This window comes from Onychomys torridus, chromosome 6 (genome assembly GCF_903995425.1).
Source record: "Onychomys torridus chromosome 6, mOncTor1.1, whole genome shotgun sequence".
Classification (NCBI taxonomy): domain Eukaryota; kingdom Metazoa; phylum Chordata; class Mammalia; order Rodentia; family Cricetidae; genus Onychomys; species Onychomys torridus.
The window spans coordinates 6,002,261-6,028,795 of NC_050448.1; the positions used below are offsets into that span (position 1 = coordinate 6,002,261).

At 36.0% G+C, this 26,535-nt stretch overlaps 1 protein-coding gene across 10 annotated transcripts in view; it reads right to left on the bottom strand.

The window, feature by feature from the left end:
• Nlgn1 (neuroligin 1) overlaps positions 1-26,535 on the bottom strand; it is an 898,617-nt gene that overhangs the window by 457,322 nt on the left and 414,760 nt on the right. For all 10 annotated transcript variants that reach the window (XM_036191501.1, XM_036191499.1, XM_036191502.1 and 7 more), the window contains one exon: positions 21,714-21,866. In XM_036191501.1, the coding sequence (XP_036047394.1) occupies positions 21,714-21,866 (153 nt within the window). The remainder of the gene's footprint in view (positions 1-21,713; positions 21,867-26,535) is intronic.

Consider the following 26,535-nt stretch of genomic DNA (forward strand, 5'->3'; position numbering starts at 1 on the left):
ATTAAAATCTTAGAAATAGACCAAAGTTATAAACAAGTAGGCCACAGAAGAAAAATCATGTTAAATTCTATTTAGACCTGTATTTTCATCATTAAAAATGGAAACAAACAGATATTTTTCAGGCAAAGTGTTGTGTATCTCAGTTAGAAATATGCACTATGTGGGTTCATCTTTCAGGAAGTGTGAGTTCTTCTCTTCACTAGTGTCTGACCTCACATAATTCCACTTCTAAATGGTAATATGCAGGAGTGGTAGCTACCTAGCAAGTGAGAATTACCTGATATCATCACCTCTTACTGCTGTGGGAACGACATGGGTCTATGCATACTAGGCAAAGAAAGAGTAACCTTATAATGCTTCATTCAAACAAACTCATTCACAGGGGTTATTAGTGGTAAGAAATTTCTGGGGGAAAAACAAGCCAAAGGAACACAAATTTTTCTAGAAAGTCCTGGGAACCTGAAGGGAATGAGGAACTTATTTTTCCTTGGAGCTCCTTTCTAGTTCTCATTTCTTCTTGCTTATTTTTACCAGCACTTGGCATTACTTTTGATATTCAAACCAAATTCAATATACTAATTAATATATCTTATTATGACCTAAAATACCTTTGTACTTTTTAATAAACTAATACAATTGCATAACCAAGAAAATAGCTTGATGGTCAGTGGCAGACTTTTATATTAAAGAAATATAGTCTTTGAAGGGAGTACTTTATATATGACAATTTGATTATTTATGTAAACTCTGGTAAGTGTTAATCCAGACACTAACTTTTAAGGATGAAAATGTAAGGGTAGGCACAGCTAAAGAAAAGCCCTACTCTGTTTAAAGAATAATGACATTATCAAGGGTTCAAAATTGAGAGAATATTTCTAATTGATATAAAATAGCTAGAAAAACTGAGAATACATGAGACTCTCATAAAATAAAATGAGTTGAATGTTCCAAGACATAATACCTTTTTTAATAGAAAGAGTATGCACCACTGTGTATGAGTTACAGATTTTGTATTGTATTCTTTCAGTTGTATTGAGACATTTATATTTTTCAGATGTTGAGAGTATCCAACAGCAATGCCAATGTCAGATGTGAGCCCCAGCTCAGCACCACAGTTCCTGCCTGTCCAATCCTGCAGCTGCTATGTTCATGTGACCCTGAAGCCAGGGCTACCAGTATCCATGTTTTAGAACATAGTCGTAATACAAAGCTTACACAGCCTGTATTTCTTACATTGTTTTTAACTTTAAAGTAGGAAAATAGGTTAAAAATTCATAATGCATATTAGATAGTGCGATATGAAATGGCCCATCCCTTGGACGTTTCGTAATTAAAAGGTATTTCTTTAAAAGGCCACACAATTGACTTGGAAGCAGTCTACTATTCTTGCTATAGAAAGCTATAGCACATATTTATTATGTATTGATAATAACTTTTGTTAGTCTCTGAGAATTCTGAATCAATCCTCAGGTAGAATTCTGAGTCAATAAATATTCTGGTTGGAAATACAACATAAACATGCAGAAGTGGGTTATTGTGACCAACATTTATATGCAGTCAATTTGTAATTAGTGATATTTTGCATACAAAGGACAATATTTAAATAATACCAAAATGTTTTTATTTCTATAACATGTTATTTATCATAAGCTTCAAAAATCCTAAGTGATTCAATAGTATTTTAAAGAATTGTTGTTTTGCATCTGTTAAACAGACTGGATTTCAACAATATTTCCTATTTATATAGTATTATCATATTTCAAAAATAATACTGCAACCCTATGTTTTAAGTAAATTCATACTGGCAATCCATTTTGTTGAAAAGGACATAGAAATGGGAGTCATATTTCCAAGAGCCCATTTCATAAATAACTTACCTGCTGTGTGCTGCAGTGGATGCAGTTGGCTTATGAAGCCAGTAAGTTATTGTTTATTATAGATTTATTTTGTCATTTTGATGGAACAGATTCAAGAAGGGCAATCTTCCTTCCTCTCTCTGCCTCACTGGCTACCTGACCTCCCTTGGCTAAGACTATATCAAAATGTGAATGTCATTAACTTATGACACTCCAAGAGCTGAAGGGAAATCCTATTAACTGATCTATGGAATTAGAGAATTATAAATCTCCACAAATACAGCTTGGGCTGCATGAATAGATTACCATGTAAGTATTCTTCTAACACATAGAAGTTAAGTCCTGATAATCATAATTTAAATACATGGAAAAATATTGGTAAACTGTTGAACTTAAAGCATGTTTTAATCACATGTCATATTCCCAGTAATCTATCACTGGCTGAAATTCAATAAATAGATAGAACAATAGCAATAGCCATTCAGGAAAGCATTGTGGATCAATTAACTATTTACTGTGAGAAAGAAAAAAAATATTAGAGGTTAATTTTAAAATTATTATAGACTTGACTGTATATTCAAGGTAAAATCCAGATGATATGGATGAACATTAAGGCTGTCTGAAACCTCAGGGGCATTGTACTTACTGCCGACATTCCAATCTGCACTCCAGCCTGCCAGACTTCTGTCTGTCAAATTCTGCTTAGGGCATATTAGAGCACTTCTAGTACCCAGCTCTAAACTTATCCACACTCCTTCCACAAATCAAATCAAACAATTTGTGAGTGACCTGGGAAATTTAATCACAACACTAAATTCCAGTGTCAGTATCCACATTTTGTACTAGTGAATATTCTCATCTGTGTGAACAGATACCTGAGAAGAAATAACACAAAGGGCTGTGGAAAGACTGTCAGCCCATCATTGGTGGGATGGGTATGGGGGCAAATAATTCCAACTCATCATGGTGTGGTAGTTACAGGGGCAAGTAGCTGCAGTGAGGCAGGACAGTGAAGCAGCTTCCTGAAATCTCAGCAGATAAGGAGACCAAAACCGTTGCCAAAAGTAGGGTCATGGTGTAATCTCCATTCCCACCATCAGGAGATCCACAATCTCACTGTCTCCAGTTAGCCTCCACTTCCAAGCCCTCCACAATCTCCTAAAGAGCACTGCCAGCTGTGAACCACACATTCAACCTCATGAGCTTGTGGGTAGCATCCCATTTAAGCCACAGCAAGCAGCTTCCTTTGCAGTCACAAGCTATATACTAGGTTATAGGAAACGTAATATAGAAACTTGTATAGATGCTTAAGGGAAGATATGTTTAGGTTGTTTATGGTTTGAGGCCTCCATTGCATCAAAAAGCTTCACTGCTCACTGCAATTATGGTCAGGGGGTATAAGACAAGATCGACATGGAAAGCATATGGTAAAACACAGCAGTTCAGCCTACAGTGGTCACGACAAGTAACGTGAAGAAATAGAGCACATGACCAGGGTCAGACATGCCCAAGCGTTCTACCCTCTCCTTTCAGTCTCCACTGTCTAATAGCCAATTTAATTATGAGTGAACCATGATAAAGTGATCGCCATTGTATTCCAACCCCCTTTTAGAAGTACTACTTATGTGGACCATGCCTTTAAGATGTAAGACTTTTGGAAAAAGACTATACTAAACAGGACCTACCCTAGTAAGATATTCCATAAACTTTTTTGGATAACTACTAAAGAACAATAAATAACATGGACAGGTTTCAATATTATCCTTCAGTCACCCCCAATCTTGACATACTTTTTAATTGTAGTATTTTTAAAGTATCCTATGTTTTTTTAAAAAGATTTATTTATGTATACAGCATTCTGTCTGCATGTATGCCTGCGGGCCAGAATAAGGCGCAAGATCTCATCAAAGATGGTTATGAGCCATCATGTGGTTGCTGGGAAGTAAACTCTGGACTTCTGGAAGAGCAGTCAGTGCTCTTAACTGCTGAGCCATCTTTCCAGCCCTATCTTATGTTTTTGAAAGTACCTGTAAGTTTATTTATACCAAGAGATGTTTTACAGAACTTACAAAATAAAAAGAAGCCTGCAAAATGAATGTATAAACAAACAAATAAATATCCACATAATGTAACAGTTATAATGTGCTTGATTCCTATTATTTACAATTATTTATCATGTGTACATATTATATAAAGCATAGAATTCAAACCCATTATGTTTCAAAACTCAAGATTAAATTTATCCTTTAATTTTCTTTTCTTTAAGAAAACAAAATATTAATTAGTTTTAGTGTATTTCACCTGCCAGCATAACTGGGTTAATTGATGCCCAGATGGACAATAAAATATTTCTGTGACCTTGTACCCAGAGAAGATTTGCATTGAGGAAAAAAGACCTGCCCTCAATCCTGACCATCATCTTCCAATATCTCCTCAGATATGTAAATATAGTTATTTTTTTAAATTATAGTATAATTACATAAAACAACCTCTTCCCTTTTTTTCTCCCCGTCCTTTCCTAGTTCCATCTCAAATCCATGGCCTCTTCTTTTTCTTTTATTGCTATTGTTGTACAAATATACAAACACATAATATAAATACAACTGCCAAATCTGTTAAGTGTCCCTTGCAAGTATCTGATTTCCGAGATTGGAATCAGATAATTTAAAGACTTGCATAGAATAAACAGGCAAAACAAGCTAATAAAAACTAGTTGGCCCCTCTTTTGGGTCCTCAACATCAGCATTCTTGAATCTTAGCCTTGAGACTCAGACTGAACCTTACCATCAGTGTTCCTGACTGTCTAGCTCTCACATGGTAGAAGGAAGACTTCTCAGCTTCAGTGAGCAGGTTGATCATTTACGGTAGTAGTTCTCTCTCTGTGTCTCTCTCTGTGTGTCTCTCTGTGTGTCTCTCTCTTTCTCTTTCTCTGTCTCTGTCTCTGTCTCTGTCTCTCTCTCTCTCTCTCACACACACACAGAGAGAGGGAAAAAGTGGGAAGAGAGAGACAAAGAGACAGACAGACACCATACACATACTAATGAAGTAACAAAATCAATATGTTTTTTGTTGTAAACATGCACTATATACATATTAGTCTCTTTTCTATAACAACCTACCTGAGGTCATCTAACTTTACAAAAAAAGGGATACTTCCTTAACTCACATAGTTCTGAAAGACCAAAATCTATGACACTAGCTTTGTTGTGATGGAAACCATATTCTAGGGATATTGGCCTGAGGAAGTGACCATCAGCTATACAGGAAACCAGAGGGCAATTCGCTGTTCAGGCTATGGGCCTTATCACATTCTCCAGAGAACTAATTCAGAATTCAATAACAACTAAAGTACCATTCCCAACAGTCCCAGAGGATACCCCACTAGACCCCAACTCTTAACAATAATACTACTTTTCCCAGCTTCACACTGTATGCCACATTCCCAACATGTGAAGGCATAGTGGAAACTGGAATACCATCTAAATATTAGCAACATTTTTATTCAGCCTTAAGTCACATCAACTTGTCAGTTTTAAATTAATATGGCCCATAGGGACTGCATTAAGAAAACCAGGATATTCATAACTTTTACAATTGATCCTGTCTATTCCATCTGTACTGTGACACGAAACAGGCCCAGTTCAGTTCTACTGTGCTCCCCTCTCGTGCATACTTTCAAGCTGTCTAAGGAGTCATCTGGGCCACTCAATGCCTATCAAACGGCCACATTGTTCTTACAGTTGCACAACTAAAGGGATCACATAATCCAAGCTGATAGGTGGAAAAATGAAACACACGGACTGCAATTGCTACCCATAGTTATTGAGAGGAACTTCCTCACGCCACAGCTATGTGGGTCAATTAATTGAAATCCACCCAATAAGGACTAACCTATCTCATATCAGTAATACTGACAGGGTAGTGCCAAGAGTGGGAAGAAAATAGCAATATCTATAATTACATTTTATTAAAAATGAAATTATTTTTAAAAATAGATCTGCAATAATGAAGCCTTGTCTGCATATGCAAATCAAGAACATAATTTGCCCATTCACACCAAACACACACACACCCCTTATTTCCAGTACAGGAGGTCTCTGAGGGCAGAGGGGACTTTACCCACTCAAGTTCTGGCCCACTTTCTTTGAGGTGAGGCCCATTACAGAGCACGTGAACCTGTTAAGTGGGTGTACTGTCTATGTTGCTTAATTTATTAAAACCAGCACTCACAAGGGACAGGCAGTTTCAAATGATTCTTGCAGATAAAGCACAGAATGAAGATTTCATGATGACCAGAGTCACATAAAAATGGCAAAGCTAAGGTGGTTTTTTTTCTTTTTTTGCTCTTGAGAATAAGCTTGTAGCCAACAATGTTACAAAGTAGAAACCATGACAATTTAATACTGTTTGACAAGCATTCAGCCCTCAGAATTATCAAGACTATTATGCAGCTTTAAATATCCAGTGATTAACAATGCACGCTGCTCCTTAAATGTATTATTGCACCTTTGTGTTTTGTGAATCATCTTTTTAATGGCAACAGACATTAAAACCAGGCGTTAAATCTGACCCGAGTCCTACAAACCCCCGATGGAAAAATGAACTATGAATGTTGAAGAAACAGCAAGGATTTTCTCACCTTTATATTTAAGTTTTTGTTTTGCTTTGAAAATGGTAATAAAATAACAAATGTTAATGTCTTTAAATTTCTTTTTTGTGTGTTTTTTTTCTTTTTTAAAATTTATTACATTTGTGTTTTAATTTTACATGTCAGCCATGGGTTTCTCTGTCCTCCCCCCTCCCGCCCCCACCTTTCCTCCAGCCCCTCCCCTCCATTCCCATCTCCTCCAGGGCCTAGACTCCCCTGGGGATTCATTTAAACCTGGTGGATTCAGTACAGGCAGGTCTAGTGCCCTCCTCCTTCCAGGCTGAGCAAAGTGTCCCTGTGTAAGCCCAAGGTTCCAAACAGCCAGCTCATGCACTAAGGACAGGTCCTGGTCTTTAAATTTCTACCTACTTGTTGTTATGAAATGAAGTTTGCTTGTCTAAGATGAGCTCTCCTTGAAGTACTTATGTTCCCTGCCTCTGATACCCAGGCATTGGATATAACGCATAGATCTTCTATGCATTTAACTATATATGATATTATAGTACAATGAATATACCAATGAAAAATTAACAGACCTTTGAGTTGGGAGTTCGTGCTTTGACTACTCCTCATAACAATTATATATTTATAAGGTTCACTATAAGTATAGAAAGACATGCTGTCCATGTTGGTAGTCACTGGCTTTAGGAGACTATTAGGCACTTAGCATTTGACTCACATTATGGATGTACTTAATTTTAATTCATTTAAAATTTCCAAATCAACCACCAAAACCTAATGTTTTCTGTTGAATATGCATTTATTGTTAAATAGAATTATGAGTTATTATGAATTATTTTATCTGTCGTAAACTTGGCAACTGAATTAAAACACTTTAAGCTTTAGTAGAATTAAAATATTAACAACTTGACACTGATGCAACTTAGAAATATTTAGATGTATTAGGATGAATGAAGTAAGTTTTAGCTGCTTCCTTTTATGTCTTTTCAATGTGGTTACTGGGCAGTTTAAGATTGCATGTGTGAACTGCAGTTGATTCTGGCCACAGTACTTCCAACAGGAGAATTTAAAGAACTTATAGAAGACTGTAGACTAGAATATCTATTTGTAAACTATAAAATGTGCACATATATGAAGTTTAAAATAAAACTTAAGATAGTCTTAATTGAAATATGTTGATCTTAAGGCAATTAAGAATTTCTACTAATGTCTCATGTGTATCAGTGGAGCTAAAAGAAAATAACTTACATGGGCATTGAACAGCATCATCAATTTTAATTATAATTTTGAAAAACAGAAGACATTCTAATGCTTTGAACTAGAACAAATAAATCAAAAGTATACTATAGCAAGTAGACCTTGTAGGAGAATCACAAGGAGAAAAATGTAGATTTCTTGCTCGTAAGATGCCATGTTTCCAAAGTTAAGTAAACTGTTCTTCCTACAGACAAACTGGGCTGAAGGGGACTGCCATGTCCTGCACATTCCTATATGTCCATAAAAGAGGGTCAGCAAAGTGACAGTCTGTCGTCATCCCCAAGAAAATAAACACTACTAGGAACATTTACCTCTGTAAAGCACACAGAGAAACCATCCCAATCCAATCTAAGGAGTCAATTATTTCTTTTATTTTTTGATATTAAAATATAAGTACTCTCTTCTATTTCCTCTTTCCAACCCTCCCTGTATACCCCTCCTCACTCTTCTTCAAATTCATGGCTTTTTTTTTTCTGTTAATTGTTACATCTATAAGTGTGTGACCTGCTCAGTCTGTATACTGTTACATATATGAATTTTAAAGCTGATCATTTAGTATTAGATAATCAATTTGTTAACCACCCTTGTTGGGATTCTGGGCCATCACAATCTTGTAGCCCCATGTGGAATCAGCCTATGGCCATAGGTAGAGAAATGGAAAAGCTCCGTTTGATGACTGTCGCTCATGGGAGAATGGATCCTGGGAAGCTACTTGAAAGTTTGAACTTTTTCTGTTTCAAAGACCTCAAAGTATGACAAAACATTTTCACAGTAGATCTCAATTTTTCATAATTGTTACAAAACATTGAGTTACAGGAGAAATTCTTTGGAAACATTGCTTAGAATGTATTTGATTGTTCTGATGACTGGTTAGGAGGTTCACATCCTCTTCTGATTTTAAGGGATCAGTCTGAATCTGTAAGATGGCTCACTGGGTAAAGGCACTTGCTTCCAAACCAAAGGATGTGAGTCTGGTGCCTGGGATCAGGTGGTGGAAGAAAAGAACCAATTCCTGAAAGTTGTTCTCTGACTGCGACATGCCATACAGGCATACATGCAGACATGAACACATGAACAGACACACATACTAAATAAATAAATGTATAAAATTTAAGAAAAGTAAAGAACTACTGGTAGAATTTTAACTGTAATACAACAACTCTGGAAATGTTTCTCAGAGCCTTCTTTTTCCTTGTCATTCATTATTCAAAACTAGTCACCCTCTCGTTGCACAGACTCGCACAAAACTATGGCTAGGAATTTCTATGAAAAAGAGATCATGACATTATCTAATGAAGGATTCACTTAAACAATTAATTCCCTAAATAAAAAAATGCATGAAATAGAGGGAAATGTTACTAAGTGAATAAGTAGGGTTTTTGGTTTTGTTTTGTTTTTAAATTTAATGCCTAATAGTACAAAATTACAGCTAGCCCATGACCCTTCTAAACACCTTCATTTTTAAAATACACCCATTCTGACCCATACACAACCAAATAATTTTAGTCAATATCACAGATTAGTTTCAAAACAATAGCAGCAACAAATTCAAATATCTATGCTAAAAAGCAGATTCCTTGTGATGAGGAGATAATATGATGTCATGTTTCCTGGGAAAACTCTCTAATAAAACAGGGTTTTTTGAAATACTAAATAGAAATAATACATCTTTCTTAAAGTTTATTTTCATATAAAGTCAAAAACCTAAAGAATTATAGCATAATTAAAATAATATAAGAATCACTACATCTTTTTTACTGTCAGAAATGATTGCTGCTAATTATGACAATGTTACCACAAAGAATTCTTTCTAATAGTTTAAGTCCATTTGAGTGTGTTGAATATTTACCAAGAAAAATGAATTTTCTATACAAGATGCCATTTTCTCAAGATCAAACACAGTAATCAAGAAGCTATGACCAAAAATGAATGTCTCTTGGACATGTTTTTCATCTTGGGGAAATCCTCTGTGCTATAAAAATGTAGAAATCACTTCAGGAGCATTGCTTCATCTGTGTCTCAAATTTTTTCTTAGAGTAAATCTATGGTCCTCATACCATAAACTGATCCTAGAGGTGTAAGGGTAGGAGGGCATTCAGGAGACATTTATCTGTATAATCTCTAGCCTCACATACTCATAGCAAAGTTCAGAGTCTCTCATCTCACCTCGTTTTTGTGACAGGTGCTACACACTTATAACTTCATTTAAAACTTATTGGATATCAAAAGGCAAAATCAATTAAATGATATCTTGTGTTCCTTTCACAATTATCTTTAGAAAACGATCTTAAGCTGAATCTGAAAAAAAACATTAAAATCTGCAGCATATTACATCTGTAAATGCATGAATTATTTTCCTGTGATATTATACCCAACTGACATCAAAGATCAATATTTACCACCGTTTTCAGGTTCCTTAATATTGATGTTTTCCATCACCTCAAACACAGAGCAAGTATCCGAAGGACACATACACTAAGTTCATTGCAATGCAGAAATCACTCATGAGTTTTCATCGGTTATATCTTTCATGCGTAATAGTTCTAGGATAGGAAACATTTGGATCTAGATATCCAGGGAGCTTTCTTACCTCTGCTAATGGAGCACACCGTGATTATCTTTAAAAAGCTCCATCTCATTGGTGAGGAATAGAAAATGTGCCTTTTACATGTTACTGCTTCTCTTTCCTGCTAACTGTCTTACCACAGTCCTGTGCTGTATTCCCTGTGCATCCATCATAGAAAAAGCACAGTGAATTCAATTATAGGGTTATTGAAGACATTTTGTTACGCATGCAGAACACTCTTCCAGTTTTTGATAGTTTAGCAAATCTGGTAAGATGTGGGAATTATATTTTAATTTGGGTAGTAGGATCTACCTCTGGAACTGTTAATGCACATAAATATACCAGCATGAAGAACAGACTGCCTGGGCTATGGGAGCAGAGGGAACACAAGAGCCAACTTGATCTGAAGTATCCAAAACAGGACTATATGTTGGGAGCATGGAACAAGCACAAACTGCCCTGACAGACAGCAGGATACCAGCAGTGATGGCTTTGGACCCCAATGTCCATATGCTAACAAGTTCATCACCTACCTGTGGTGTCACTAGGAAACAGACCTTCAGGATGTAGGTACCACATGTGGAAGGAGAGAAGTCACTCAACTCCACATCTTGTCCTCTGACAAGACCAGACACACATGGAATGCACAGTCAGAGACTTTCACACACTCACACCCCTCTCTCCTCACTAATACAATACAGCAGTAAAAGTAATAATTTGTAAAAAAAAAAAATGAAATAATATGTCTTTCTTAAAGCTTATTTGTAGTGGGTAGCCATTCCAGCCTTGGGGAGTTCCAACCCCCATTGAGGCATGGTAATGGTCACGCCTATAAGGCGGGGCTGAGAGAGGATGCTGAAGACCCAGGATCCAAATGAGACGGACTTCTTGGTGCCCAGACCCTGGACGCTGGAGGTAGACCAAGCAGAGTTCTCCAGAGAACACCACCGGACAGCACCATACCTTTGCCAGACCCTACAACCTACCTATCCCTTCATTTGTAAGTTACCCCACAAAATAAACCTCCCTTTTAACTATGTGGAGTGGCCTTAATAATTTCACCAGTATCGGGTACCCCATGTTGGGTGCCATTGTAGCTAGAGAACTTCTCTCCAGGTGCCACCAAGCCCCTGCAGTTCCATAACCCACATATAAAATAATCACACAGACGCTTATATTATTTAAACTGCTTGGCCATTAGCTCAAGCCTTTGATACCTAGGTTCTACAAAGCAAACTTCTTTGTTGGTCTGTGATGTTGTCTCACCACTTGTGAAGTAATGGCACCAAGAAAGCAAGGACTGAAAGCTGCAAGATGATGTGTCAACACAAACATTTCTACTTTTTAAGTTGATTTATCCTGGTGTTTTGTCATAGTAACAGAAAGATGACCTACATAGAAGATAATCTCTACTAATAAGAATAGCAATGTTCTTTAACAGGCTTGAAAATTGCAGGAAAAAACAAACAAAAAACACAACAAAACAACAATAACAAAAACCTATGGAATAGACCCCAGAAATTATGTTAACCATTGAGAGATCAGACCTGAAAGAAGCACTAAAGAAAAACAAAACCCTGTTCTATTTTAAGGTACTCTGCCTGGATGCAATGTGTGACATTTGGAATTGGAAGACTGGGGTCATCTGGAAAACCCAAGGTGAGGAAACAGTGGTGGCAGTGAGGCTCAAAGAAAGACACCAACACAACTGTCTCTAAAAGATGACCCAGGGCAATTCAGCATAGAAAGACACCAACACAACTGCCTCTAAAAGATGACCCAGGGCAATTCAGCATAGAAAGACACCAACACAACTGCCTCTAAAAGATGACCCGGGGCAATTCAGCATAGAAAGACACCAACACAACTGCTTCTAAAAGATGACCCGGGGCAATTCAGCATAGAAAGACACCAACACAACTGCCTCTAAAAGATGACCCGGGGCAATTCAGCATAGAAAGACACCAACACAACTGCCTCTAAAAGATGACCCGGGGCAATTCAGCATAGAAAGACACCAACACAACTGTCTCTAAAAGATGACCTGGGGCAATTCAGCATAGAAAGACACCAACACAAATGCCTCTAAAAGATGACCTGGGGCAGTTCAGCATAGAAAGACAGTGAAAAGGGAGCTGTGCCCAAGTGTTTAGTGTAGATAGTACAGGGAGCAGTTGAGGAAAGGGGAAGAGAAAAGAACCGCATGTGCCTGTAGACAAGATGCAGTCTATTTCTAACACAAGCCAATGAAAGGGAGAGCAGGGTATCAGGCCCTCAGGCTGGAGTAGGCCCAGGCTACAGAGGGAAAAATAGACCTCAAAAGCCAACAGAACTGATGTACTCAGTATCCAAGTTCTTGTGTGTTTGGAGCACAAAAAGAGCTCTTAGATAGAGACTAAAATCTTCATAAAAAAAAAAAAAAGCAGTAGTATAGTTTCTTAAACTGAATTGTTTTTCTGAGATGTATAGGACAGGTAAGGAAGAGAATTGGCCTTTGTCTTTATGAAGTCTGAAAGTTTCTGTCCCATGTTGCAGCTTCAACATCCAGCTCATGGTTAATCATTCACTTTCTTCTGCATTTCATATTTCAGAAACTAATGCTGCTCAGTCAGCTGAGCTTCCTGCTGTTATTTGTGGGGCATCTACTTGCTTGTACTTCTGCCTTTCTACCTTCTTCTTTAAATAAGTCATTCTGCTTCCAATGTGTTAAAAACTATGGCAGGATATTCTCTGACTCTAAGTCTCACCTTTTTAAAGACATAAGAAAACCTCAACCAACTCTTACCGTGAAAGGCAAAATGACGTTCCAGAATCTCTTCATCTATATTTCACCTGCACAAACAGTTGCAGAGGTGATTTTTTTTTCATAGTACTCCAGTTACTTTTTCAGAAATACCACTTATCAAAATATGTGTTCACCAGAGACAGCTGACCAGTACTAGTTGGAGCTCACTGACTCTGGACTGACAGCCCAGGAACCTGCATGGGACCAAACTAGACCCACTGAATGTGAGTGACAGTTGTGTGGTTTGATCTGTTAGTGGGGTCCCTGGCAGCAGGACCAGGACTTATCACAGGTGCAAGAACTGGCTTTTTGGAGCCCAGTCCCTGTGGTGGGATACCTTGCTCAGCCTTGATACAATGGGGAGGGGCTAGGATCTCCTTCAACTTGGTATGCCAGACTTTGTTGACTACCATGGGAGGCCTTACCCACTCTGAGGAGTGGATGGGGGTAGAGTGGGAGGGAGGTGAGGAGGTGGGAGAAGGGGAGGGAGGGGGAACTGGGGTTGGTATGTAAAATGAAAAAAAATTTTAATAAATAAATAAATATACTTTTTAAAAAAGAATAAAAAATGTGTTCACATTAACATTTAATGTCTCTCCTTTCTTACTATGAACCTGAAAGAAGATGGATTGAGTGATTTTCCCACTCTTGTGACCAAGCAAAAAGAGCTTATTAAGGGCACTTTAGAGATATGTGAGGAGTTTGTGAGTAAACAAATGAATGAAATAATTAAAAGAATGACTCCTGCCTTGCAAATGAGGCTAATATCTTGCCATATGAATCACTCTCTGGAAATGCAGACTAGATTCTGGCCCCAGAAAAGACTTGCTTAGGAGTGAGGGAATCTACATTCTTTCTTATTATTTTCAAAATCATTGATCTTAATAAATAAAATACTTAAAAGGCACATGTTCCACTTACTACCAGTATTTGAACATTCTTTGAGAATTAAAAAGCATAATACATTATTTTAAGACTGGTTAGAGACTAAATGTGGCCGTATTGGCGAGTAAAATAACAACATAAGATTAAGAAGTCTTCAGTATATCTTTTATTTACTAGGCTCTAGAATAAAATTGATAATACTGAGTCCTAAAGCCTTCAAAATTGTTATTTACATGTTTTACCATAATGTTGTTTTGATTAATCGCATCATCAGAACATTGACAAATTTGATTAAAATGTCTGTTAGGTATGTATAAAAGAAAGATTGCTAATCTCCCAGAAGGCACAGGGGCTCAGCTAGTCTCTAGTGAACATAAATATGATTGATATTACTGTTGCTACAGTTACTAGCATAAGCTAGTTGTCAACATGAAATGGAGAAACCTGAAAATTCCATACATATCAGCCACTTTGAGTTGGAGAAATTTAATACACACCAACACAAAGATAATGGGAGGCAGAAGCTCAAAGAATTTTCTTGAATTTAATGAAAATTTTTGCTGTTGTAGAAGACACACCTGGTATTGGCAAGCTAGTGTGCATGTCTAGGGGTCGTCTATGGGGATCCTTTTCAGAGTAGCTGGTCTAGAGTGTGTTCCTCTGCATGTCACCTCTCTAGACCCCATGTGTAACTCAGAAGTTAATTAGGACTAAGTTGCTATCTATGGAACATCATTTGCTGATGTCCATCTGTTTACTCTCATTCCTCACGCTCCTTACAGCAGCAATGCAATGCTTATAAAACCCTCAGCAGAATCTCTATGCAGAACACTGTGTAGCTGAACAAATCAACAGACATACCTGGAATATGTTCTATAAAAATTCTCCTAATCTCTACATTAACTGACAATCACCAGTATCTCATTTCTAAAGTTTACTATTTGGGTGTAGTTGACTTTTTTTGTAAGCTACATCAAACACATTGGAGGTAGTATGCAGAATAAAAGTAACAAACACGTAGTTTATTATGCAAAGTTTCAGTTATCTAGGTGTTTTTTTTTAAATTTTCAACAAATAAACAATCTCTCTCCTCTAGGGTTTTCATATTAGCACTCAAAATTATTAAAACCCAGTTGAAACAAATGGTACATTACAGAAGAAATCATAAATCCCTATTTTTTTCTAAATTGCTTTTAGGTTTTTGCTTTTCTAAGTAAAATCAACAAAAATCTTGGCTCACTGGATTTGTTTTGCACTTTGCTGAATGACACTGTAGAAATCTGGGCATTTGTTGCTATGCTTTTGGTTTACATTTTCTAGTAACACAATCTTCACTCAATTCTAGTATCACTCCATGTTGCAAATAAAAATAATGTAGCTTGTGTAATAAATTTCTCTTTAGTATAATGTAAGAAATAATTACTATGTATAAATTTGATTATTATGCATCTTACCTTTGTATGGCAGTGGTGATTAAGACTTATAATGCCTTATCCTTTAAAATGCTATTTTATTAATAAGGCATATAATTTTTTAAAGTATGTATTTTTCAAATATAAATTACAACCAACTTATTATGTTTCCATTTGTCACAAATTAGTTTTTCAAGGTAAGAGTAATATGGAAAAGTAAACAGTAAAGAAAGACTGGTATTTTGTCTTCTTTTCAATAAAACTCAAGGTTTTGTTAAAAAACTAGGTATCCATAAAGAAAATATGAGCTGAAGAACAAAGTAATTTCCTTTGTGTGACCCAAGAACATATTAGACACACAGTAGGAAATCATCAACGTATATAATTTGGCACATGATTATATATTGTTTACACATGCAGGTGTTTTGTTTTGTTTTAGAGATTTGTTTTTAAGTGAGGCAGATAGGAATGAAAAATAAAAGGCAAAGATTTCCCCCCACTAAAAAAAAAACAGAGAACAAGAATCTAAGAGTAAAGCTGGAAAATGGTTTGTTTTTCTTTCATTCTTTTCTTTTTGAGACTACAACATAATTACAGATTCCCCTCCTTCTTTTCCTTCTTCCCAACCCTCCCACATGTCCTCATTGCTCTTGTTCAAATTCACAACCGCTATTCATTCATTATTCTTGCATACAAATATGTGAATGTGTAAGTATTCCACAGAGTTTGTGATTCCCCTTGATCTGCATTTCCTAGAATTCAAATACAGCCCATCAGATACATTTTGTTTCTATTCTTTTAAAGTTCCGGTTTTTATTTTTAGATATATCATGCTTCTGAAATATAAATTAATTTAGATGTTATAACAATAAAGTATATAAATTACTATTCTCTAACTATTAGTTCACCTTTTCATTAATCAAACTCTTTTAAAATGACAATGTTGTACCTGCTTTTCATTATTCATAAAAGTGCATATTGTTAATTGAGTGGTATCAGTAACAATTGATCACACTAAAGCGATAGGTGTCTATACATTCTCTCTTGTGGTATTTTAAGCCTTACTATAACATCAACAATCTAGTGATAAGAATCATCAAATCTCATTAACCAAGCTGAACAGAATAAAAATATAGGGTTTATTATAATTAGTTTGCAATAAGTTAAGAAAAATTCTTTTGAACTCTTAGCCTTTAGTAGCATTATAAACAAATTGTAATTCTTTATATAATTTACTTCAATATTATCCACTCTGATGGATTATGTAATATATATATGCTAAAATGTAAAACATTTAATCAACTCTTTTCTCAAAATTTGTTGATTTCCAGACAAATTTTGTGACTATTGAATCCTGGAAGCGTCATCCCTACTGGCTAGCTTCCATGGTGTTGGAAGCTCTATGTAAGCTACTGGAGAAGAAAAATAACCTTCACTCAATCCTAGCTAGCTATTAGTTCTGCAGACTACAAGAATGACTAGCCTGGGAAGATGTGCTCACTGGTGCAATAGTGGCACGAATATCAAGAAAGTAACAACTACTTTGTCACTGAATTGAAGATCTGCTACAGAAGACAAAGCTCATACCTAGTGTGCCATTTTTTGTTCTAGAACCGATCGATGGCTAGGCAGTTTATAGGCCATAGGAAAAGAAGCTCCTGCTATTATGATGCTTAACAGACATAGTAACCAACTCATAATAAATTATCATTAAACCCATAGACCACCATATCTCTCAACATTAATCTGAGATGTCCCTTTTTGTAGTTGATGGTGACTCACAACTGCCCAAAGTTTAGTAAGTAAGACTGCAGAAACTCTGACCTAAAGGAAACAATTATATAAAACATATCCTCTCCCATATCTCAGGGATCATTACAAAAGAGGGAAGCATAAAAATGTAAGATCCTGTGCTGGTGAATGACTCCAAGGGAAGATTATCTTCTGGACCCAGGAGTATGGCTACACATATAAGCTCACAACAGTCATGAGAGCATAAATCATGTACAATTCCTAAGCATACCAAATCATAGCATGGAGAGAGGAGTTGAGCTTACCATCCTATGACAAGATAGATACACAACTACTAGAGACTCTTCAATCTCAGGAGAGGAAGAGACAGCTCTCCCTAAGAGTGTATCATCTGTTAAGTCAACCACTCACTGGAGAAGACCACACAGCCATGAATACTTAGACAATATGAATTGATTTTGAGGCGTTCAAAAAAGAAAAGACAGAAATAACAAATAAATGACACAAGTTATATGGGAGCTGATTTGAGAAAGTGTTAGAGGCAGAATATGATCAAAAGCACATTGTGTGAAAATCTCAAAGAAATAACAAAAATAAATATAAAAAAATTTAAATATCATTGGCTAAAATAAAGAATTGCACAACAACCTTTAACAGGTCCTTACTAGACAAAAGTAACTCATTAAATTTCCATCAGTTAGCAAATTTTACATTTACCTAAGTTAAATACAATGGTATTGAATTATTTATTTTACACTGAAAGTTACATAAATTTATTCTAAATTTAGAATAGTTGAAACTCATTGTAATATTAAATTCTTTATTATATTTTTAATTTTATGAGATTTAAAGACACATTACTATTTCAACAGTTTCTATTTTCAAAAAATATGAATGCAGTTCATCTTACAAAGTTAATAATTTATTTCATTATAATTATCCTTTTTTCAATGAAATACACATTTACCTAGGGTACAACCAAAATATTTCACATAGATTATTTTCTCCTATTAGAAAACATAACCAAAACATTTCTCAGGTAACCAAGTTAATAAATTTTAGTATCCATAAATGAAAACACTAAAATGTAACCAAGTAATAATTACTATGTACTGTATTCCAAGATAAACAGAATAGTAATTTAAACAGTAATTTCTGAAGGAGGCAGAAACAGAGCCAACTTACATCAGAACTAGATGAATACATAACCATGAGCAGAATCATGTTCAAGTCTGGATATTTATGTCAGATATACAGTCACCAGGAATGGTCAGTTGACTCAGACCATGAATGGAGAACCAGAGTCTTGCCTCTTCTCTTTTCTCTGTTCCGTCAACATTACTGGAAGTTATTGTTCTCGGTACACTGTCTGTTCAGAGGGAAAGCTTTTGTGCACTCTTGAGTGAGAGCATGTGCCACTCTCCCAAAGAATACCACAGAAGCGTCTTAGTTGGGGAAGTTATGTCAACCACAAACTTTTGGAATACACTGACAGATTTAGTTTTTCTCCATGCTATTTCTAATTTGCAATGCACAAAATGCTTTAAATCTAGAACCTTGGTCACTAGATAGTCATATGAATTTTATAACTGAAACATTCTTACTTCACTACTCATCACTAAAAACCAAAAGCAAAACAAGTATGGCAAATTCAAAGCGACAGTTATTTCACCTGTTCCAAACACTAGTGTGCCTGCCAATTGCCACATATCAACAGAACTATAATTGACCAATTATACACTGGCTTCCCAAATTCATCTTCACAACAAAACACCAGAATCGAAAGACAGTGCAGGACTTTCTCTGATATGATATCAAATCTTATTTTATACCTAATTTTCAGCATTCATCCCACAGCAAACTTGAACACCATTCTTTTGGAACTCATACCTAAGAATATTTGTTGTTAGACAAACATTCACAACAAACATATCAAATATCTGGAGCTCTCATTCTCATTCATTATTTAGCATGATGAGTGTTGATCTGGTTTGGTGGGACACTTGTGTGAAGGATGCCATAACAAGTGTTCTGGTAGTCTCTTTTTCTTGGATTATTTCATTTTAATACATTACCAACAGTTTTATTTTGAAAAAAATTCAAGAATTAACACTTTAAAATATGTGTTAGAGCAGTGGTTCTCAACCTTACTAATGCTGCCACCTTTTAAAACAGCTCCTCATGTTGTGGTGACCCAACCATAAAATTATTTCTGTTACTACTCCATGACTGAAATTTTGCTACTGTTATGAACTATAATGTATTCCAGTGGTCTTAGGCAACCCCTAAGAAAGGTTTGTGCAAAGGGGCTATGACCCACAGGTTGAGAACCATTGTTTTATACTACTTCACTAACAAATTTTGGTTATTTTTCATGCTAAAAGTTTAAGAAAAAGCAGCCTTAGGCTGAACATAACCCTTGTTTAAGGAATAAAGGAGCCAACTAAGGACTGACCCTCGGAATCCAGACAGAGCAGACCAAACTGGGAAAATTTCATCCTCCATTCCTGTGCTGCATGCTGCAAGCACTTAGATAGACCATGTGATGAGTGAGTCTTGTAGTGGGTAGCCATCCCAGCATTGGCCTGGAAGTTCCAACCCCCATTGAGGCTTCGGTAATGGTCACGCCCACAAGGCAGGGCGGAGGAGGAAGCAGAAGACCAAGAATCAGGAGGAGGGCTCTCTCCTGGTTCGGGGACCCTGGACGCTGGAGGAAGACCAAGCAGAGTTCTCCAGAGAACACCGCCGGACTGCGCTATACCTTTGCCAGACCCTGCAACCTACCCCTTCATTTGTAAGTTACCCCACAAAATATACCTCCCTTTTAACTACGTGGAGTGGCCTTAATAATTTCACCAATAGAGTCTTCCTTTTTTTTAGCTGCTCAATTGTTGTGCTGTAACTCAACCACATTGTAGTGTATTAAGACAAGACATGAGCATTCATGTAGGATTTAAATCTGAGCATTGTGAAGTCCTTACTGAAGACATCATAACCAAGGAAAATAATATTAAAAAGGAAACAGGAAGAAACAGGTAAAGTTTCCATTAACTTACTCACAAAGCTCATCCTAGGAAATTGTACTGTGACACACTAATTGTCAGGTAAGACTCCATATGTTGTAGCTATAAAGCACTAACTCCACAGCTGGCATTTTTTTTAGATTTTTTCAGTCTGCAAACATGTCACTGCATAGGATTTTCAATTAAAGATTTTGAAAAATATGAGAATGACAGCTATTAAATTGACTAAATTATAGAAATAGTATAAAATATAAATATTACAAAATAAAAACATTAAGGCATGAAAAGCCTTCATATTAAAAAGGTTTGAAAGAACAAAATAAGATTAAGATATTTAGGGATAATTATGAACACCTCTTGCTTTGTCTTCAAATAAGCAGAATTTTCAGTGGTCAGAAGCATTCCTAACCCAACAAAATGATTCTAACAATGCATGTCTATACACTTTGGCCATCAAAATGTACCTGAGCAGTGGGCTGCAGAAATATATTCTACTTCTACTGTCTAAGTATGCTCACAGTATCATCCACTTGACTCCATCACATTGTCAAAATATCTGATGAAGACTGAGAAGGTAAAAGCCCTCATTCTCAGCATGGCAAAAATATCTGTAAAAATGGTATGAAATAGTATACAACTCAGCATTTTTCCTAAATTTAGAAGATACAAATAAGGTATAGAATATCCCTTTTTCTAAACAAAACGATTTTGAGTCTTTAAGTTGTGGTAAATTTTTAGAACAATTAAGACTAAAGAATAAAATCTTTTGAGGATACATTGTATTTTTAGTCAAGTTACATTAAAATACTGCAGATAATTTTGATTAAATACTATTTTTCTTCGTCATTGTCAATATGGTGACCTACTTACACTGGTAGAACAGTAAGTTATCTTTTAAAACTTGACTATTAAATAAAAATATATTTTACTAAGAGTAAAGTTTCTTTATATTTTTATTCAAAACTCAGTACATCAGCTTAGGCTCTGCCTTCCATCTGAAAACACTGTGTAGGACTGAATTGAACTGTCAGTTTAAGAAATGGCTGTGTGCTTTATTAAGTCATTCAGTAAAAATATACTGAGAGAAAATATTCTTAATTATTATGGAACCACAAAAAATAAATGAATGAAAGGAAATGCCTACAAGACAAAGGCAAACAGTAACTTCTCTAAGTTAGTCCATATGCGATTTCAGAAGGAAATGTAAACCAGCATTTAAAAGGACAGAGGATGTCCAACATTTTGTTTTCTCACACCACGTAAGAGAAAAACCGAAGAAGTACATCTTTGTTCAGGGACTTGTTTTCCTGGCCTTTGCATTGTCAGCTTCCATGATTTTGTATAGCCACACCATGCAGAACATCACAGCAATCAAAGCCTCCATTACCTCTCCACTGCACATTTGAATTTTTCCCAAGTTGCCTTCACTTAATGTGTGAACTTTCAATGAACGCATAGAACCTTTCAAAATTTACACTCAAACACCGTATCAGGAAGCATAGAAGAAAGGTAACAGAAACTATCACATACTTTATGATGAATGGTGAAAGAAATAGGAAATATCTTACCAAGTACCCCAAGCCTATAGTTGACTGTGATGACGATCACATTGCCATAGCTTGCCAAGACACTCCCATCATATAGATTTCCAGTGCCTTCCATGTAAGAGCCACCATGGATGTACACCATCACTGGCTTGGGACCCCCACTGTCCCGAATATCTGTAAAACAAATGGTTGGCAATTATTCTTACCCCCAACAACAGACATAATGAAACAGTGCATTTGCATGTTAAGGACAAGGAAGGCATGATTTTTAATGTCTTTAAATTGCTATTTTTCTTAAAGTGTTTCTTAAGCAATTCCTATTGAGAGCTATTGTAGAAAAAAGCAACAGGCACCCATTATTTTCTGTTTAAATCTTTGTTTTCAAGAGATAGACATAGTATTCCTGAACTATAAATTAAGCACAATGGTTCATTTCTATGAGAGTCAAGGAATCTGCCCCTCCCCCTATTTACTGTGGAGCTTTGTATCAAATACAACATGATTACATTAAGTCATTTGTGCTCTCATTTGCAAATATAATTATGCATTGTATTGTTTATTTCAGAGTTTGATTTTACTGCTTAAGTACTGTCAAATGATTGTTTAGACAGTAAAATTATGTGCATCTAGAACCTATTGTTGGTACATTTATGGGAATGTCATTTAAATAATGTTTTTGGAAAAGCCATGGAGTTCATTCATCCAAACCAAACATAGTCATTGGGAGAAAAAAGATGACAAAATGATATTGCACTATTTTCTGTAGCTCATGTCCTCTTCTTAGTTCACCTCAATGTCATGTTTTTAACCATGCGGATGTAAGATGATTATGCTGAGGTCAAGTAAAGAATGGCAAAAAGTAGTGTGTCATCAATGTGATTTTCTCCCAGTCTCGATTGCCGACGTTTTATTTTGCTAAGATACACTGACAACAACTATGTAGTTTTCAACAAGAATGCAGAAATACCACATAAAAAGTGATTTTATCAATATTAAAAATGTAGTAATTTCTGTTGAAAAGGCTAACCTGTGTGTTTTTTCAGTTACAAACATTAAATATCAAAAGATGACTATAAATAAAACATTACTACTTTTTTGTTTTGTTTTGTTTTTGTTTTTCAAGACAGGATTTATCTGTGTAGCTTTATGCCTTTCCTCGATCTCCTCTGTAGACCAGGCTGGCCTAGAACTCACAAAGATCTGACCGCGTCTGCCTCCCGAGTGCTAGGATTAAAGGTGTGCGCCACCAACATCCGGCACATTACTACTTTATAGCAAGTTGTGGTCCTTTTTGTTCATAAGCAACCTTGTATATTTTTTAATACTGGTTTGAAAGTGTCATTCATGAATATATTTTAATTTTTTACTTTAAATATTTTAATCAAACTAAACTACCTTAGAAACTTCCAGTCATGAACCCAGCATTCAGTGGAGGTGTAAGTTAGAAATCCCAGGGAGAATTGGTAAGTAATTAGGGACCAGTTTGCCCTCCCTTTAGAAAGGAATGACCTATTTCAATGCCTCATGTCTTAACTTTTTCCTACTGTGATAGAGTGATTTCTTTGAATGAATGAAAACTCATTTTCAGATCATAATTTGCAGTTTCTCTTGTTTATTTAGACTTTCAAGTTGAGGAAATGGCTCAGGGCACATCCTGTAGTTTTTTTTTTTTTTTTAAGATAACCAATGCTTTCAAGAATTGTTTTTTAATAGTTTCTTCATTTTTTTATAATTGAATATTAGTTTAGCATAAATTTAATAGACTTCATTGTGACATTTTTATACACAAGCACTTGTTCTCAGGTATCCCTTTAAGAAAAATCAATTTAATGTATCCCACTGCCTATATGTATGCAGACATCCTCCCCTCCCTCTCCACTGGATGTACTTCACAAGAATATCCCGGTTTTGAGTAGGAACACTTTTACAGTGTAATCATCTGCTAGGCAGAGTCACCACGTTTTCCTGAAATTCTTTGACAGGTAAAAGGTATTCTCTGTTTTATTTATTTTATGTGTGGGTGTTTTACCTGCATGTATACATTGCACACCACATGCGTGCCTAGTGCCTAAGTGTCCAGTATCCTCTGGAGCTGGAGTTACAGACAGGTGTGAGTCGACACGTGAGTACTATGCCTTGAATCTGAGTGCTCTAGAACAGCCAGTGCTCTTAACCACTAAGTCAACTTTCCAGCCCCTGTATTCCCTCTTTTACCAAGATTCAGGGGTTCGTGGAGGTGTTAGATTGAAACAGGGGAAGGCATCCCTTCTAAATCATTAAACTACATACTTAAACTGCCTGCTTGCTACATACAATTTTAGCTTATTTTTCTTGTAAGGTTGGCAATGAAGAAGCAATAATAAATTATTAAACTGAAATCATTAGCCGAGCTGTTCGCAGCAGACACTGTACTCAGCTAATTGTATGCTTGGAGGTAGCACAGAGGGAGGCTGTTTCAGAATTCCCCTTTAATTAAAATTACATAGAATTACAAAGCACCCACTGTGAACAGTAATGAAGTCTTGGTAGAGCCGTTCTGTTCACCTGGAAGACAATACTGGCACACATTGGGAAGATTAGCCCCGCACCTTGCAGCAGACCCACATGGTCTGGCTCACAGAGTGCAATCATGTCAGAAGAATCTAAGGTCTGAGCCTAGGCATCTCTCTCTCTCTCTCTCTCTCTCTTTCTCTCTCTCTCTCTCTCCTTGAAATTTATACTTAAAGGAATCACAAATACTTAGGTAAATTTAAATTTCTAATTCAGTTTTTCAACTTTTCAAATATTTTGGTCTTGCATACGAAGGTTGAGTATTGAGGTCCTCTTTGCTAAGAAATTAAATTAAATTGTAATGCTATGAACTAATTTTTTTCTTTTGAAGTGATTCTGAACTTAAATACTGTAACATGTGTTGATAACTAAAATTATTGAACCTAAATTAATTTGTTATTTGGGAACTTTTAGAACACATTGGAATCTTCTAAAATACATAAGTGGAATTCTTTGTTAGTGGCCTATTTTTTACCTAAGAGGCACATTTTCATCTGTTTGCTCAATCCCTAAGTCTTTTTGTTCTTTAAAAAAAAAAAAACAGTTAAAAATCATAATTATTTATTTTGTTTTTTTAAACAGAACAAGACATTGATTGACAAATGGAATTGATAGATCAGACACCATAATATTGAATAATATCTGTTCTTGATCTTTAATGGTTACATTTTGACAGTTTCTCTATTTCATCTTCAGCTCATATATTAAATGTACTTCAGTAGTTAATATTGAATATTTTAGATCCACGTTGCCTTTTAAACCTTCTCTATTATTTCATTCACTACATAAAGGATGAAGTGCATAAACTTGGTGCTTTATCTACAATTTTTCACTTTGAATAAATAGCTACTTCAGACTTTACTAAAATTGGGACTTTGTGAGCTCTCAAAATACTAGCTTAGTTCTAGTCCAAGTGTAAGGTTTCACACGCATATTCATATTTTTTTGCGTGTTTTAGGCCTTGTTAAACAGAGTTTGAGGGGAGCAGTAATGGGAACCCTACAATGATGCTTATCTTCTTCTAAAGTGTTAAGAAAGAACTGTAATGTTTTGTTTTGTTTGTTTTCTCGAGACAGGGTTCCTCTGTGTAGCTTTGCGCCTTTCCTGGAACTCGCTCTGTAGCCCAGGCTGGCCTCGAACTCACAAAGATCGACCTGGATCTGCCTCCCGAGTGCTGGGATTAAAGGCATGCACCACCAACACCCGGCAAACTGTAAGTTTTTAAAGTTAATGAAATTATACACTTGGAATATTAGTCATTAGCCCCAGGACCTATGGCATCCTACTTACAAATATTTTAGGCCAAAGTAGAAAATTTCAGTGAGCTGACCAGTTCACAGAGAGTCTTTGTGCTTGACAGTTGTGACTCAGCATCACCATTCCTCTCAATGGGCCCAGTGAATAACGGGTAGACAAGTTCTTAAATATGTGTATTTTTCTTTTTAAGGCCCCATGGACTGGTTAATTGTCTGTATTTTAGAGATTTGGGAGATTTTAACTTGTGAAGCACCGCCTTAATTAAATTTTTGTCTGATACACGTAAAGAGACACTTGAAGACATGTCTGTGCCTTTCACTCATGTTTATGGGTGCAGTTATCTTTTAGAACTGCTCATGTGAAATAGAAAATGTGGCTTAATTTGTTCTTGTTAGTCTAGACACAAAACAAGCATGTTTGATTACAAAATAAATAAAAATCTACGCATCAATGTTTCGGGAACTCCAATTTCTGCAGAGGTAGTAAAACTGTGTCTCAATATTAAAATGTTAATTTTGAGATATTCTTGGCACAATTAAATATATCTCTGTAATCTTCTAATTTCCCAAAATAAGGTGAGAGAAACCTTGGATACTATTTCAAATCATTTCTATGACTTCAGATTAGCCTATAAGACACATAGTTCTTTGATTATTATAACTCATAAATTAAGAATGATGTGACTGTGTTCAGCCTAAAGACTGCTGCAGATAGGGAAACAGAAGTAACACTCTAGGATGCAGAGAAGTCTTAATGCAGCTAAGTAAATAAAGGACAAAAGATGACAAATGCCAAAAGGACCCAGAATGCAGTGGCTGCGACAAGGCCAGGAAAGCTATGGAGAGTTGTCCTAGAACCTGGCTTCCAGTGAAGAAAAGGAGCACTGCACCAGTGATTTGCACCCTTTGCTCTGTGTCCAGTGATGCCAATTCAACTTTTGCTACAAATCCAAACTGCTCATTAGATTATTATTTGCATCACATCTACAAAATAATTCTAAGAGCAGTAAAGAGGAGATTATCAGACTTTACTAAGT